Genomic DNA, 14,612 nt, shown 5'->3' with positions numbered 1-14,612 from the left:
TGAACTTGTCAAGGATTATCAATACTTTGGCACAGTCATTAACCAAAATGGAGACAATAGTCAAGAAATCAGAAGAAGGCTAGGACTGGGGAGGGCAGTTATGAGAGAACTAGAAGAGGTCCTCACATGCAAAGATGTATCACTGAACACTAAAGTCAGGATCATTCAGACCATGGTATTGCCAATCTCTATGTGTGGATGTGAAAGTTGGACAGTGAAAAAAGCGGATAAGAGAAAAATCAACTCCTTTGAAATGTGTTCGAGGAGTGCTTTGTGCATACCATGGACTGCAAAAAAGACAAATAATTGGGTGTTAGAACAAATTAAACCAGAACTGTCACTAGAAGCTAAAATGATGAAACTGAGGTTGTCATACTTTGGACACATAATGAGAAGACCTGATTCACTAGAAAAGACAATAATGCTGGGAAAAACAGAAGGGAGAAAGAGAGGAAGACCAAAAAAGAGATGGATTGATCCCATAAAGGAAGCCACAGACCTGAACATACAAGATCTGAACAGGGTGGTACATGACAGATGCTCTTGGAAGTCGCTGATTCATAGGGTCGCCATAAGTCATAGTCGACTTGGAGGCACATAACAACAACAACCTCTTCAAGGTACTGATAAGCCTCTTGTTTTAATTAAAATAATATAAATTCTTGCTATCACTAATGGGAGTAATTATCTTGCATATGCCCATAGTAAATTTTCAGATACTTTCAGACCCTCAGCAATTTTCAAGTGGTCTATGTAGAAGAAAAGTTTGGGAACCCCTGGTATAATAATAAATAATAATAAATTTTATTTTTCAGCCGCCTATCTGTCCGGGTTAGGGACACTCCAGGCGACGAACAACAAGAATAAAAACAATACATATAGATCAACATAATCAAATTTTAAGCTAAAAAACCATTCATTAAATCAATTGTAACATAAGTTAATCTGTCCCAATCTTGTAGGCCTGCCTGAACAGCCAGGTCTTCAAGGCTCGGTGATAGCTGGACAGGGAGGGAGCATGTCTGAGATCGAAAGGGAGGGAGTTCCAGAGGGTGGGGGCCACGACCGAGAAGGCCCTCTCTCTGGTCCGTACCAGCCTAGCTGTTCTCACCGGTGGGACCGAGAGAAGGTCTTGCGAGGCTGATCTTGTCAGGCGGCACAATCGGTGATTCTGGAGGCGTTCCTTCAGACATCTGCTTATGTCCCTATGCTGCTCTCTCCCCTCATTTAGGTGCCTGGGATGCATGTGTGTGGACACACCTCCTTACAATTATGGAAAGTGATTCTTAATAATAAGTCTCCAGACACAAAGTTACATAGGTATTTATCAGTTGTTTAGTAGAAAATTCAAAAGTGCAGAGTCCCTTCATGATAGTTGCTGCCACATACACCCTTTTTTACTCCTGGATTAAGAATGAGATCTTTGTATAAAGAATAGATCTTACAACCACCATAGTATTATTATTCTTCACTCAGTCTCCCTACACAAAACTGACAACTGCAAGCAGCACATTTACACATTGAATAATCCCAGGTTAAATCAAGCTGCAAGCACCGTTTCCATCATCAACATGTTGCCTTTGAAGACAACCACTCTCCCTTCTCTCTCAGCATAATTAATATTTATATATTTATTCCATCAGCTTTTAATGAGGGTGAATTGATTGATTATTTATTACGGTCAAAGACCAGTCCATACAGAAATGTATGACAAGAAGTGTGGAATAGAAAAAAAGTAAAGTAACATGCTTAGTGTGCATGCATGCCATCAATCAAGATGGTGGCGGAGGCATCAGCCCCTTAGGGAAGCCTCAGCTGCCATCTTGGTTGATGGCAGGCATGTGTGTGCAGTGTGGCAGCATTTACCACAGTGGGAGAGGTAGATGGCACATGCGGGTGGGCGCTGTGGACCCAGAGCTGGCTGGTGCCTAAGGGCCCAGTCATGCCCAGCACTGGCCCTGCTGGCAATAAAAGGTCATTTCCAGGGGAGTTCCAAAGTAAAGCACTAGCAGAGGTACACACTGTGCCTGACATACACAAACAAAAGTCTGTGATAAGAAGAGGCACTATAGAAATATAAAATAAACTTGTTTTTGTGATTATTAACTTGCAGAGCCTTGTCTACAGATATAAATCTCACTTGCTGAGTTCAGTTGGAATGTACAATCTTTTCAGTGCTGGCCAGATTATACATGTGCCCATCTAGACTGCAAGGAGCCATCCCACTGGCCTTCAGAACAACTCTACATTTTGCTGGCTAATCCAGTGGACAGTGAATGGCTCTCAAGTACCACTTCACTGCTGACGGTGGCACTACGTTTTTTAATCATTGGACAGTCAACATCATGCCATACAGTATTTTTCTCCTTATGGTACCAATAGCAGTTTGGGGAGAGACATTTAGTTTGGAAAATCTAATCTGGTTCTTAGGAGGACCATATCCTGGAATTGTTTCTTTATCGGGCCTAAGAAATTCTTCTGCAACTTCACCCATAGTGTGCACTGATATATAGCAGCTTTTCATCTCCATGCATAGCATGTGCTGCTACAACACCCCTGGACATTTTCATTTTGGGTTTGTGTGCAAATGCTTTTTTGCTTACAACCACGTTTAGATGTCTACACAGAGTGGGGGAACTGGCAGTTTCTGAAAACTACAGATGACCTTTCTATTCCAGCAAACGTTTAAAGGAAAATTTTCTTTTTTTTGTCTATGATAAATTTTAATTGATTTTATTCACTATATATTTGTACTTTTATGTACACTGCTTAGAAACAGTAGTGGTTTTAAGCAATATATAAATAGCTGAAATTAATCCCCCAATACTGTACTATTTATTTTATGCATGTAGAATCTTTGACATGCTAAATGAGTTAACAAAAAGCTGGTTGCAGTGCAACCAATTCAAGGGTGCGTTCATTATCTAGAATTAAATGGATTAGTATTTCATTTAAAATTCTTTGAAGTTTTCAGATGCCTATGATAAGAAGTCAGGGATAAATGGGGCACTGAGCGTTTTTGAAAAAGGACAATTGTTGTGCCTTTAAACTGATCTAACATGAGGAATGACCTGCCTAAGAATTAAATCTACTGGCCAGTCACTCATGCCCCTTTTTATGCAAGATGCTCAAGAGGATGATGGTGGAAGCTCAGCTGCAGTCATCCTTGGAGGAAACTGGTTATCTAGACCTCATTCAGTCTGGGTTCCAGTCAGGTTGAAGGATGGAATTGTCTTTGTTCATCCTTTTGGATGACTTTTGTTAGGCTAGTAACAGGGTGAATGCGACCCCGTTGCTCTTGCTCAGCCTGTCAGCAACTTTCAGTACCATTGCCCATCCTATGCTCCTGGACAGGGCTATCAATGGCTACTAGCCATGATGGCTGTGCTCTGCCACCCTAGTCAGAGGCAGTATGTTTCTGAAAACTAGTTGCTGGAAGCCTCAGGAAGGGAGAGTGTTCTTGCACTCAGGTTCTGCTTGCGGGCTTCCCCCAGGCACCTGGTTGGCCACTGTGAGAAGAGGATGCTGGACTAGATGGGCCACTGGCCTGATCCAGCAGGCTCTTCTTATGTTCTTATGACTGTGTCCATGATATGGGAGTTAGAAGCACTATACAGCAGTAGTTCCACTACCTGCAAGGTTGTTTTCAGAGGGAAGAATTGGGGGGGCTGTACTTGGCAGTTATGCTGTGGGGTACACAAGGTGCCATTTTATCCCCAATGCTACCAACATTACTATTTTACATGAAGATGTTGGGAGCAGTCATTAGGAGATTTGGGGTTAGAAGCTGTGTCAAATATACCCACTTCTGCAACCTTTTTGACTGGTTCCAGAGACATTGGACCAAGCCCCATAACTGATTTTCTTTACCCAAAGCAAAGCACTGAGCCAATCACTGTCTGCCTGAACCTCGTTTGGAAGAGGCAATGGGTTGATCTACCAATCAATTGCAAAATCTGTCTGAAGCTGAATTTTTAAAAAATGCACTCAAACTGATTTGACCAGGTTTTAGAGTAAAAAGGGGCAGAGTCTGACTAGGATTGTGTGTCCTCATTCTCAGAAAACAGAGGTGGAGACGCACTGGAACTGGCACAACAGTAAGTGTGTCTAATCCTTAAGACTCATTCCTGACCTTACATTACTGTGTGCTAAAATGGAGGGGAATAACTCTCCCCTTTAATGTGGCATCTGTTACACAGGGTGAAGCTTAATTTGCCAGAGCTATGGTGAAGCTTAACTGCTCCATTTATTATTATTATTATTGTTGTTGTTGTAAATGTAAATTTATATACTGCCCTTCCTCCCATCAGGAGCCCAGAGCAGTAAACAAAAACACTAAAAACATCTTAAAAACAGACTTTAAATATATATTAACACAAGACATCTTTAACAATATATTAAAACAAAACATCTGTAAAAAAAACTTTAAAAACATCTTAAAAAGCAGTTTCAACACAGACGTAGACTGGGATAAGATCTCCACTTAAAAGGCTTGTTGAAAATGGAAGGCCTTCTGTAGGCACCAAAAAGATAACAGAGATAGTGCCTGTCTATTATTGAAGGGGAGGGGATTCTAAAGGGTAGGTGCCACAATGCTAAAGATCCACTTCCAATATTGTGCAGAACAGACCTCTTGATAAGATGGTATCTGCAGGAGGGCCTCATCTGCAGAACACAGTGATCAACTGGGTATATAAGGGTAAGATGGTCTTTCAGTTATCCTGGTCCCAAGCTGTATAGGAATGAGCAGTCAAGCTGCCATAATTTGCACCGGCTGCAGATCCAGACCAACCTCTCAGGCAGCCCCACATAGAGTGCATTACAGTAATCCAACATAGAGATTACCAGTGCATGGACAACAGTGGTCAGGCTATCATGGTCCAGAAACGGCCGCAGCTGTCTTACCAGCCTAACCTGTCAAAGACACTCCTAGTCACTGAGGTCACCAGTGAAAAGATGGATCCAGGAGCACCCAGACTACAAACTTGCTGTTTCAGAGGGAGTACGACCCCATTCAAAGCAGGCAACTGACTAATTATCTGAACTCAGGAACACCAACCCACAATGCCTCCATCTTGCTAGGATTCAGCCTCAGTTTATTGGCCCTCATTCAGCCCACCACCAAGTCCAGGCAGCGGTCCAGGGTTGCACGGCCTCTCCCAATTAAAATGTTACAGAGAAAAAGAGCTGGGTATCATCAGCGTACTGCTAACACCTTACCCTAAACCTCCAGATGACTGCTCCCAAGTACTTCATATAGATGTTAAACAGCATTTGGGACAAGATGGTACCCTGCAGCACCCCACAACTGCCGAAAGACAATCACCCATTGCTATTCTCTGAAAACAACCCTGAAGATAGGATCAAAACTACTGTAAAACAGTGCCTCCAATACCCATCTCACCAAGTCTGCTCAGGATACCATGGTCAATGCTACTACAAGCCGCTGAGAGATCAAGTAAGAATAGCAGGGTCTCACTCCCCAGCCGATAAGTCCCGATAAAGGTCATCCATTAGCGTGACCAAGGCAGCTTCAGTCCCATAACCAGGTCTGAACCCAGATTGGAATGAGTCAAAATAATGTTTCATCCAAGAGTACTTGCAATTGCTGCACCACAACCCTCTCAATCACCTTACCTAAAAATGGGGCATTTGCAACCAGGTGGTAGTTGTCACAAACCAATGGGTCCAGGGTGGGCTTTTTCAGGAGCGGTTGGATCACCACCTCTTTCAGGGCAGCTGGAATCACTCCCTCCTACAACAACGCATTGACCACACCCTGGACCTACTTGGTTATGCCTCCTCGGCAAGCTTTAATAAAGTCAAGAAGGGCAAGGGTCAAGAGGACATGTCGCTGACGTTGTCGTAAGCACCTTGTCTACATCATCAGGCCTCATAAACTGAAACCGATCCCAAGAAGTTGCAGCAGATGTTGAACTGGACACCTCATGGGGGGCTACAGTAGATGTGGATAGAGTGTCAAGATTGCTATGGAGATGAGCAACTTTACCCTCAAAATGCCTTGCAAACAATTCATATAGAAATCATGCTTAGAGTTTGCTATAATGTCTTCAGTATGCTGATGACACTTAGCTCTGCTTCTCTCTTACATTTGCAACCTACAGCAGCATCTGGAGTTACAGTAGGGGACTAGATGAAGACCCGTTTTTATGTACATTGTAATTTGCTCCAGGATGCTCCATGGGAAGCAATTAATAAAACAAACAAGATTTTATTCAGGCTTACTGAAGAAGGAAATCCTCCCACCCACCCACTGGAACCATGCTCATAATACAGACAAAACCCACACCTGCAATAAAATAGGGCTCTTTTTGCAATGTAAATTGCAAGTACAATGTCCCCAATCTGGATCAGGACCCAAACATGGGAGGAGCTGGGCAACAGTATAGAGGCAGTGTTATCTAGTAGTTAGAATATGGCCACACAATGTTCATAATTCTCTTTCAGTATTTAGTCTTAGAACAATTCTGCACAGTTGGCAACTGTGGCATTGTACCCTTGTGAGATACATGCCCTGAGTTTAAGTTTGGGGTTCCTAGGCTGTCAAGCTCCTGTCTGTGCCAAACTGCTGGCCTAAATTAGTAGCTGTTGCGATGCCTGATTAGGCCTAGCACTTTCCTGGTGGGCCTTTCCTGCCTAAGTCTGATTGGACAAACTACAGCAGTGTTGGGTGTTTGGGTTGGTGTTAGAATACAGAAGAGAAGAGATGAAGACAGTGCAAAGCTGAATAGTGAAGTTGGCCATTGTGTGCTCAGTGGAAGGAAAGGTAAGGCTGGGCAGCCGGAACGGCAAAGCCAGAAAAAGGGAGGCCTAGACCAGGGAGATAAAATGGTGAGTGTGAGGAGATGAGATTATGTTTGTGTGTGAGATATGAATGAATGTGGTGTGCCCTTGTATGTATCTGTAAAGCTGTAAAGAACACATCCCAACAAGCGGTGGAAGCAGAAAATGCAGAGGAAACTTAGTATCCAAACCCAGCATGCCACACTCATTTGTACACTGGATACAGTCACACTCCATGTGTTACTGTAACTGTTGAATTAAGTTAACAGAGTGCTTAGGCCATTTGTGCCTTCTTGTCAGCCAGCTACCCTTAGTAAGGCTGCTACTAGATGCTGGGTCACCCTGAACAAAAGTGACCCCTGGAGAACAAGGGTGACAGATCTGAACAGAAGGAGACCTGAGACTTTAGGAGCTACTTGTCCTTTTTGTAAAGAGAGAGATGATTGAAGAGTGGAACTGTTCTTCTGTGGAATGCTTCAAATACAAAATGGCTACATTTAGATATACAGGTCCTATGCTGAATTTTTACAGGCTGAAATCACACCAAGGAGGGCAACCTTAGAGCTACCCCTGCACCTTGGACCTGTCTTAACAATTCCTATTGGCATGAAGCTACAGAGCCATGGAAGTCTTCCAGCAGGTTGGAATTCCTTATTGTAGTGCACCACAGTAAACAACTGCATCCTCTCAACTGGGACAAGATATTTCAAGGCTCTCAAGTTCCGTGTCCAGACAAACCCCACTCATTACTTGTGTCCTTTGGCATAACTGGACCTTGGGAGAAGGTGGGATGTGTTGGACTAAAAGATATATTTCTCCTATGTTGCTAATCTCTTGCTGACGTCATGGTTCTTAGCTGAAAAAATACCACTGGTCACATGCATGCATCTTAGGAGTGTGTGTGTTAAGGGAAGAATGCTAAGACATCCAAATTGGAGTCTCAGGTTTCCTGGGTGGGGGCTTGAGCGGAGCACCAATCCACACCTGCCTGGTGAAGGACAGGCTATAAATGCCTAAAAACAAAATTAAAAATAGGTGCTTTTACGATTTGGATGAGATTATTTGTTTGTTTATTTATTTATTACATTTATATACTGCCCCATAGCCGAAGCTCTCTGGGTGGTTTACAGCAATTAAAAACATTAAAAACAAATATGCAAATTTTAAAACACACACAAAAATTTTAAAACATAATTTAAAAATTTAAAAACTATTTAAAAACTGTCTGTTAAGGCCAGATACCTTTGAACAGATGTCTTCTTCCCACCAAAAGATTTAAGAAGTTATTGCACTGCCAATCTGTTACAGCCTGAAAACAGCCAAAAATCACAAGCAAAACATTAGTTAGCAATTGTGGAATTCTGGGCATTCCTTAATAAGTTGTGTAAGAATTGCTGCATGATTTGCCAAGAAGAGACAACCACTTTTTCCTCCTACTCTGTTGGCACCATAAAGGCTGCTAGCCTATCTTGGTATTACAAGTATATTCCAGTGGAATTTTGTTTCCCTAGCTTTATGCAAAAGAAAAAGCAAGCACATAGGACACACTGCTTTGGTGTTCTCTCTGTCAGTGAACAGCATTTGTAACCTGAGAGACTTCTCCAGCATAGCGATTAGAGGAACTCATGCACCACATGGCATTTCTGTTCAAGTCAGCAAACACAAAGGAAGGCTGTGAGATGAGTCTGATGTGCACATCGTCACATCCAAAGATATTCAAGCTCTGATGTTACAACAGGTTACTCCTCTCTTGTCATTTCAAAACAAGTCAATGAGTACAGTTGCAGTTTCTGAAATCAGTTTCTCTGTGTGTTAGTTTTGTGCAGAGCAAGGACATAAGGACACACTGCTACGGGATTCTGTATGAGGGGCAGTCTATAACTATATTTTATAAATACTTTTTTGTAAAAAGAAATTGACACAAAATTATTTCGAGTGATACCAGCTCCAGAAAAGAATCACAGAGAAAATGACAAATATCCTTTATTCTGCTCTCTTCAGTAGACAGATATTAAATGCAAATCATAGTGTCTAGGAAACAGTGGACGGAAATATTTAATTTATCAGAGGTCTTTGACTGTGGGAGTTTTTTTTTTAAAAAAAAACAAGCTCTTTATTCAAAACTAGCAGTAATACAGGAATATGCTCATTTAAGTACAACATGTCCTCCAATTTAAAATATAATATTTACTCTCAATATAAAGGGTGTACCCAACACTCTCTATGTGCAACATTTCTCTCCTCCCTCTGTAATCATCCATTCACCCTCAAAATCTGCTCCAGACTTCAGAGCAGGTTTTGGGGGTGTGCAGGGGGCTGCGGGAAGAAGGGGAGAAAGGTGAAGTCCTGTCACAAAAGCAGAACTCTGCTTGCACAACATTAGATTCCACCCAATGTTGTTATTGTTCCAACTCTTAGCATTAGATCATCCTCTTGATTACTCTACGTTGCTTTCCGTACACAACAGACCAGTTATTTATTAAAAACAGACACTTTTTAGGCACTTGAAAGCATGGTGGAGGTGAAGATCTGCTGTAAAATGTGTGGAATATCCTTGGTGTCCATGGCAATAAATGAGCGGCCTGCTGGTAGCATCCTTTGCAACCTAGAGATCAGAAAAGATAAAGTTATAATTGCAAATTATGCCCCCTACAATAAATAAACCAAAGAATACTTAAACCCTCTTAAGGAAGTGTTTTCTTCCAAATCTCTGTACAGTGACCGTAAGCTGAAAGGCTCAGAAGCAAACAGTGAAAAAGCCTGTGCACAAGTCTTTCTGCAAGAAGGGTCCTTTCTACTTGCATTTGTTTATTATACTATAGCCAGCGTGGATTTTTCACATTCCGCAATGTTAAATTGAAAATACCCCCCATGCCATTCTGATGCTTCCCATAAACTTATTTCAGAACAAAACCTTACTACACTTATAGTCCTGAACTCAAAAACGCTTGCTTAACAACCCTCTAAATTTTCATGGCAATACACAAAACAGTCAGAGAGAATCAGGAGTTCAAAGTGTAAAAAGAGAGAGAGAAAAACCCAAACTCCTTTTGGATTTTTTTCTGTCAGAATTCTCATAATTTGTTGAACTTCATTAAAAATCAGTTGTGTTCACAGAGTACCTGTAATCACCTTGCCCCATACTCTGACTTTCATCTTCTGCAGTTTAAAAGTTAATAAATGCCTGACTGATTTTTAATTAATTTAAGAAATTTAGCATTGAACTGAATGATAATGTTGGGCATGCTCAGTAAGAACCAACTGTCTCAGTAAGAACCAACTGTTCTAAAAGCCAGATTCACAGCTGCTGGGGTTGCCTAATCAGGAGGCAACACCCACACCAGACTTTGATTTCACATGAGACAGTCATGGCTTCCCTCAGAGAATCCTGGCAAGTATAGTTTGTGAAGGGTGCTGAGAGGAGACTCCTATTTCCCTGACAGAGCTCCAGTGGCCACACTGGTTTAACAGTCAGCCACTCTGATTGAAGCTCTGTGAGGGGAACAGGGCTTCTCCTAGCAACTCTCAACACCCTATCCTAAGCATGATTGCATAGGAGTAAATTCCATTGAACTCAACAAGCAAGCAAATGATCAGACTTGCCTTTCCCCTCCTTCCCCTTCTCTTCTCCCTTCCTCCTCCCTTCTTCCTCTCCTCCCCTCTTCATTCTTCGTCCTCTCCTGCCCACTCCAGGCCTCCCTCCCTCCCCCACTGGTCAGTTTTACCTATCCTAAGCATGATTGCATGGGAGTAAATCCCATTGAACTCAATAAACATGCAAATGATCACACCTACCCTCCACTTCCCATCCCCCTCCTGCCTGCTCCCATCCCCCTCCTCCCTTTGCTCTTCATCCCCTCCCTCCCCCCCGCCATACCCTGTGGTCAGTTTCACCTATCCTAAGCATGATTGCAGGGGAGTAAATTCCATTGAACTCAATAAGCATGCAAATGATCAATCCATTCTCAGCAAACTTGCACAGGATCCCATTTCTTACCTCTTGGATTAAAAGTGAGAAATTCACTAACAGACAAAAAACCTTGCAGTTTAAGGACACACCTACAGCCAACAGGTAATTCTATCAAAATTTTAAAAGCAGGGAAATTGGATAGCTATAGTGAATGCACCAGGGGAGCAGGAGACCTGACCTCTTCTCTGAGATATTGTACTGCCCTACAAATTTGTCAAAATGCAAACACAATTTGGGTTGGTTTTTCACAGTCCAATCCACTTCCTGTGTAGCTTGGAAGAAGTTGGTAACATGTGCCTCTGAGCATATAGTGAGCGATGGCAACACCTGCCATCTCCAAAGATGGAGAATTACAGTTTCGTATATTTGGTGTTCTTAGTTTGCTTCTTTCCTGTGTTACTAATGTTTCCACAGAGAATCTAATCTAGAAAAATTTATTTCCCTCATTATTTCCCTAGAAACCTGTGTCAAATTTATTTTTATTAATTCAAAGCCTTTTTATTGGTCAGTGTCATACAGCCTTTTGTGTTTCAAATTAGAGGTTATGTCCTATTTCTATTTTGGATGCATTTACAGTTGAATCTGAAACTGCAGTTTGATGTAAAATCCGACTGATTACAATATGTTGCTACTTAAGCAATGATTCGAGCAATTAGAAAAAACAAACTTGGCTTGCCTAATAGCTGCCCAATTTCCCTGCTTTTTAAAGTTTTAGAGAAATATCTGTGGGCTATAGGTACATTCTTAAACTGCAAGGTTTTTTGCCTATTAGTGAATTACAATTACAATTTTGCTAGGTGTATAAGTCAGTCAGTGCAAAGGTAATCAACAGGACTGCTAGTTCACAAATTTCATCTTTAACCCTCTAGCTAGTATGATGTTTGTCCCATGGGAGTGCAGTGGGACATTTGCTTAGAATACATGTGTCTCCTAAGATGTGGGACATACAGAAAATCCATGACTAAAAGTTATTTTTGCTTCTCACAGCATAAGGACAATTATTGATTTCAAGTAGGTATTTTTTATTATTTTTATTTCTTAACTGCAGAAGCAAATCTTGGGAGGCACAGAATACAAACAGCCCTTAGATATGGTAGCATTTATTTACTTGAACAGTTGTACTGAGCTAAACACAACACCAGCAACATAGGTATCTATGTGGGGGTGTCCCTCCCATCCAGATAAACCATAATTCCCAGACTTCATTTTTAAAAAAGATCTCTAGTATTTGTAGGACCTGAGATATGAGGCAAAATATTGATTTATCAGAAATTAGTCCGCTTCCGCCTTTCAGTGTTTTTAGCCAATGAATGAAGTCATAGTAATGACTGACATTCAGAAGAGCAGATCTACCCAATTAGACAAAGAGAAGGCTAGAGTGAAACACTCATTATCTAGACTTTTAATCTAGTCTTCCCTGGTGAAGTGATTGCTGCACCATAGAAAACAATTCAGGTATCCAGAGTATTTGTGTAACTGTGTCTGGAGAGTAGAGTATTAACTCAAAAACAAAAGGTAACAGCAAAGACAGGAAGTGAACTAATGATCTTTTTTACCTAGGTCTTATATAGTATAAAAAATGTGAATATCTACACTGGCATTAACAGAGGAGACATTTTGTCTTACCCTGAAATCGGTCTTCTCTGTGCATGTCAAAGATGATATCAGGTGGGTAATTAAATCCACCTAGTGGCTGAAGGCAAAAGAGAACTGCTGACGTTTTACTGTAGATCCGTTCCTGGTCTGCGCCTGCTCCGTCCTCAGTTTTCGATGACAAGCCCACACGAATAAGACCAATCAACATCACAAAGAAAGACAAGACAACACTACTCATACACTCTCTGCTCAAGGTCTAACAGTGCTTGGAAAGGCAGCCCAGCCCTCATAAGCTCTGATATCATCTTTGACATGCACAGAGAAGACCAATTTCATGGTAAGACCAAATGTCTCTTCTCCTGTGCATGGAAAGATGATATCAGATGGGACATACCAAAGCTGACCCATGTAGGGTGGGAATATCGCTGGGCTGTGGCTACTATTGGTCTGTGAGGACGTGCTGTAGCACTCTCCTCCCAAAGGCTGCCTCAGCTGAAGCATAGGAGTCTATTTTATAATGTTTAATGAAAGTATTGGGAGTGACCCATGTGGCTGCCCTACAGATCTCCACTAGAGGGGCATTATGGGAAAAGGCCGCTGATGTGGCCGCTGCCCTAGTCGAGTGAGCCACTAGTCCGGCAGGACGGGCTAATCTTAGAGAGACATATGCCAAGGATATGCACGCCTTGATCCACCTGGCTAGCGTAGACATGGTCACCTTATTCCCCAGGGATTTTGGGTGAAAGGAGACAAACAAACTATCTGTTTTCCAAATTGGTTTTGTCTTGGAAATATAAACTTTAAGGGCTCTTCTCACATCAAGAGAGTGCCAAGCTTTCTCTAAAGGGTGGACAGGATTCGGACAGAAGGACGGCAATACCAGCTCTTGCTGGCAATGGAAGGTAGACAACACTTTGGGACGAAAGGAAGGGATAGTATGTAGGACTACTCTATCCTTATGAAATACGCAAAAGTTTTTATGGACAGACAGGGCATTCAAGTAATGGCCACCAGAAACAAGACCCTAAAGGACAGAAGATGGAGGGAAACTTGACTCAGAGGTTCAAATGGAGGTCTTTGAAGGGCTGACAAAACTTTATGTAGGTCCCAAGTTGGGTAGCGATGCACCGTAGGTGGCACTGTTATCGTTGCTCCCCTGAGGAAACGTTTGATGAAAGGGTGAGACCCGATTGGACTATCCGGGGATCTGGAGAGAATTGCCGATAAGGCTGAAACTTGGCGCCTCAGGGTGTTAGGCCTGAGACCCAAAGATAAGCCATCTTGCAGAAAAGACAAGATCTCATTGACCCCCGCTTTCCGAGGAAGAATTCCTTTCTTCCGTGACCAGGATGAGAAGGTCTTCCATGTGCTTTCATAACTTCTGAGTGTGGATGGGCATAGTTTCCAATACTTGGGGAGAGATGCCTTTTTTCAATAGTCTCTTCCATTCAAGTTCCATACATGAAGCACCAACCACTCTGGGTCCGGGTGCCGGAGCTGTCCCTGAGATAGCAGGTCCCTTCTCGCTGGAATTTTCCATGGCGGTTCCACCAACAGGTCGAGGAGGTCTGGAAACCAAGGTCTGCTTGGCCACCATGGAGCCACCAACAGAACCACTGACCTCTCGGCATGAAGTCTGTTCATCACCCTGGGAATAACTGGAATTGGAGGAAAGGGATATAGTCTGCCTGGAGGCCACCGGGAAGTTAAAGCATCTATCCCCTCCATGCCTGGTGTTGCATACCGGAAGAAGAACCTCTTCACCTGCCGATTGTGACTGGTGGCAAACAGGTCTACCTGAATGTGGCCAAAACGTTCCACTATCTGATGAAAGGCCTCTGGGTGAAGTCTCCATTCTCCTTGAATCAGCTTCTCCCGACTGAGCCAGTCCACTTTGCTGTTGTCCTCCCCCTTGAGATATTCTGCTGCTATCGAGTCAACATTGTTCTCCGCCCACTGGAAGAGGAGAAAGGCTTCCTTCTGAAGAAGGAGGGAGCGTGTGCCTCCCTGACAGTTTAAATAAGATTTGGCCGACACGTCTGTTCTGATAAGCACTGCCCTTAACCGTCTGGTGCTCACGAAGTGTCTGAGGGCCAGACGAACTGCACATAGTTCGAGTAGGTTGATCGGCAGTGTGGATTCCTGAGACGACCACATGCCTTGAATCATCTGCTCGTCGCATATGGCTCCCCATCCGGATAGGCTGGCATCCAATGTTATCAGGGTGAGCCATGGATCCTGA

General features: G+C 42.7%; 1 protein-coding gene across 3 annotated transcripts in view; it reads right to left on the bottom strand.

Annotated features, from left to right (window-relative positions):
- Positions 1-8,790: 8,790 nt before the first annotated feature.
- VWA8 (von Willebrand factor A domain containing 8) overlaps positions 8,791-14,612 on the bottom strand; it is a 271,730-nt gene continuing 265,908 nt past the window's right edge. For all 3 annotated transcript variants that reach the window (XM_061629912.1, XM_061629914.1, XM_061629913.1), the window contains one exon: positions 8,791-9,409. In XM_061629912.1, the coding sequence (XP_061485896.1) occupies positions 9,301-9,409 (109 nt within the window). In that variant the 3' untranslated portion in view covers positions 8,791-9,300. The remainder of the gene's footprint in view (positions 9,410-14,612) is intronic.

The sequence above is a fragment of the Rhineura floridana genome, chromosome 5, assembly GCF_030035675.1.
Source record: "Rhineura floridana isolate rRhiFlo1 chromosome 5, rRhiFlo1.hap2, whole genome shotgun sequence".
In the NCBI taxonomy this organism is placed as follows: domain Eukaryota; kingdom Metazoa; phylum Chordata; class Lepidosauria; order Squamata; family Rhineuridae; genus Rhineura; species Rhineura floridana.
Note: the sequence above shows the minus strand (reverse complement) of the source record. Positions and strands in the feature narration are given on the sequence as shown.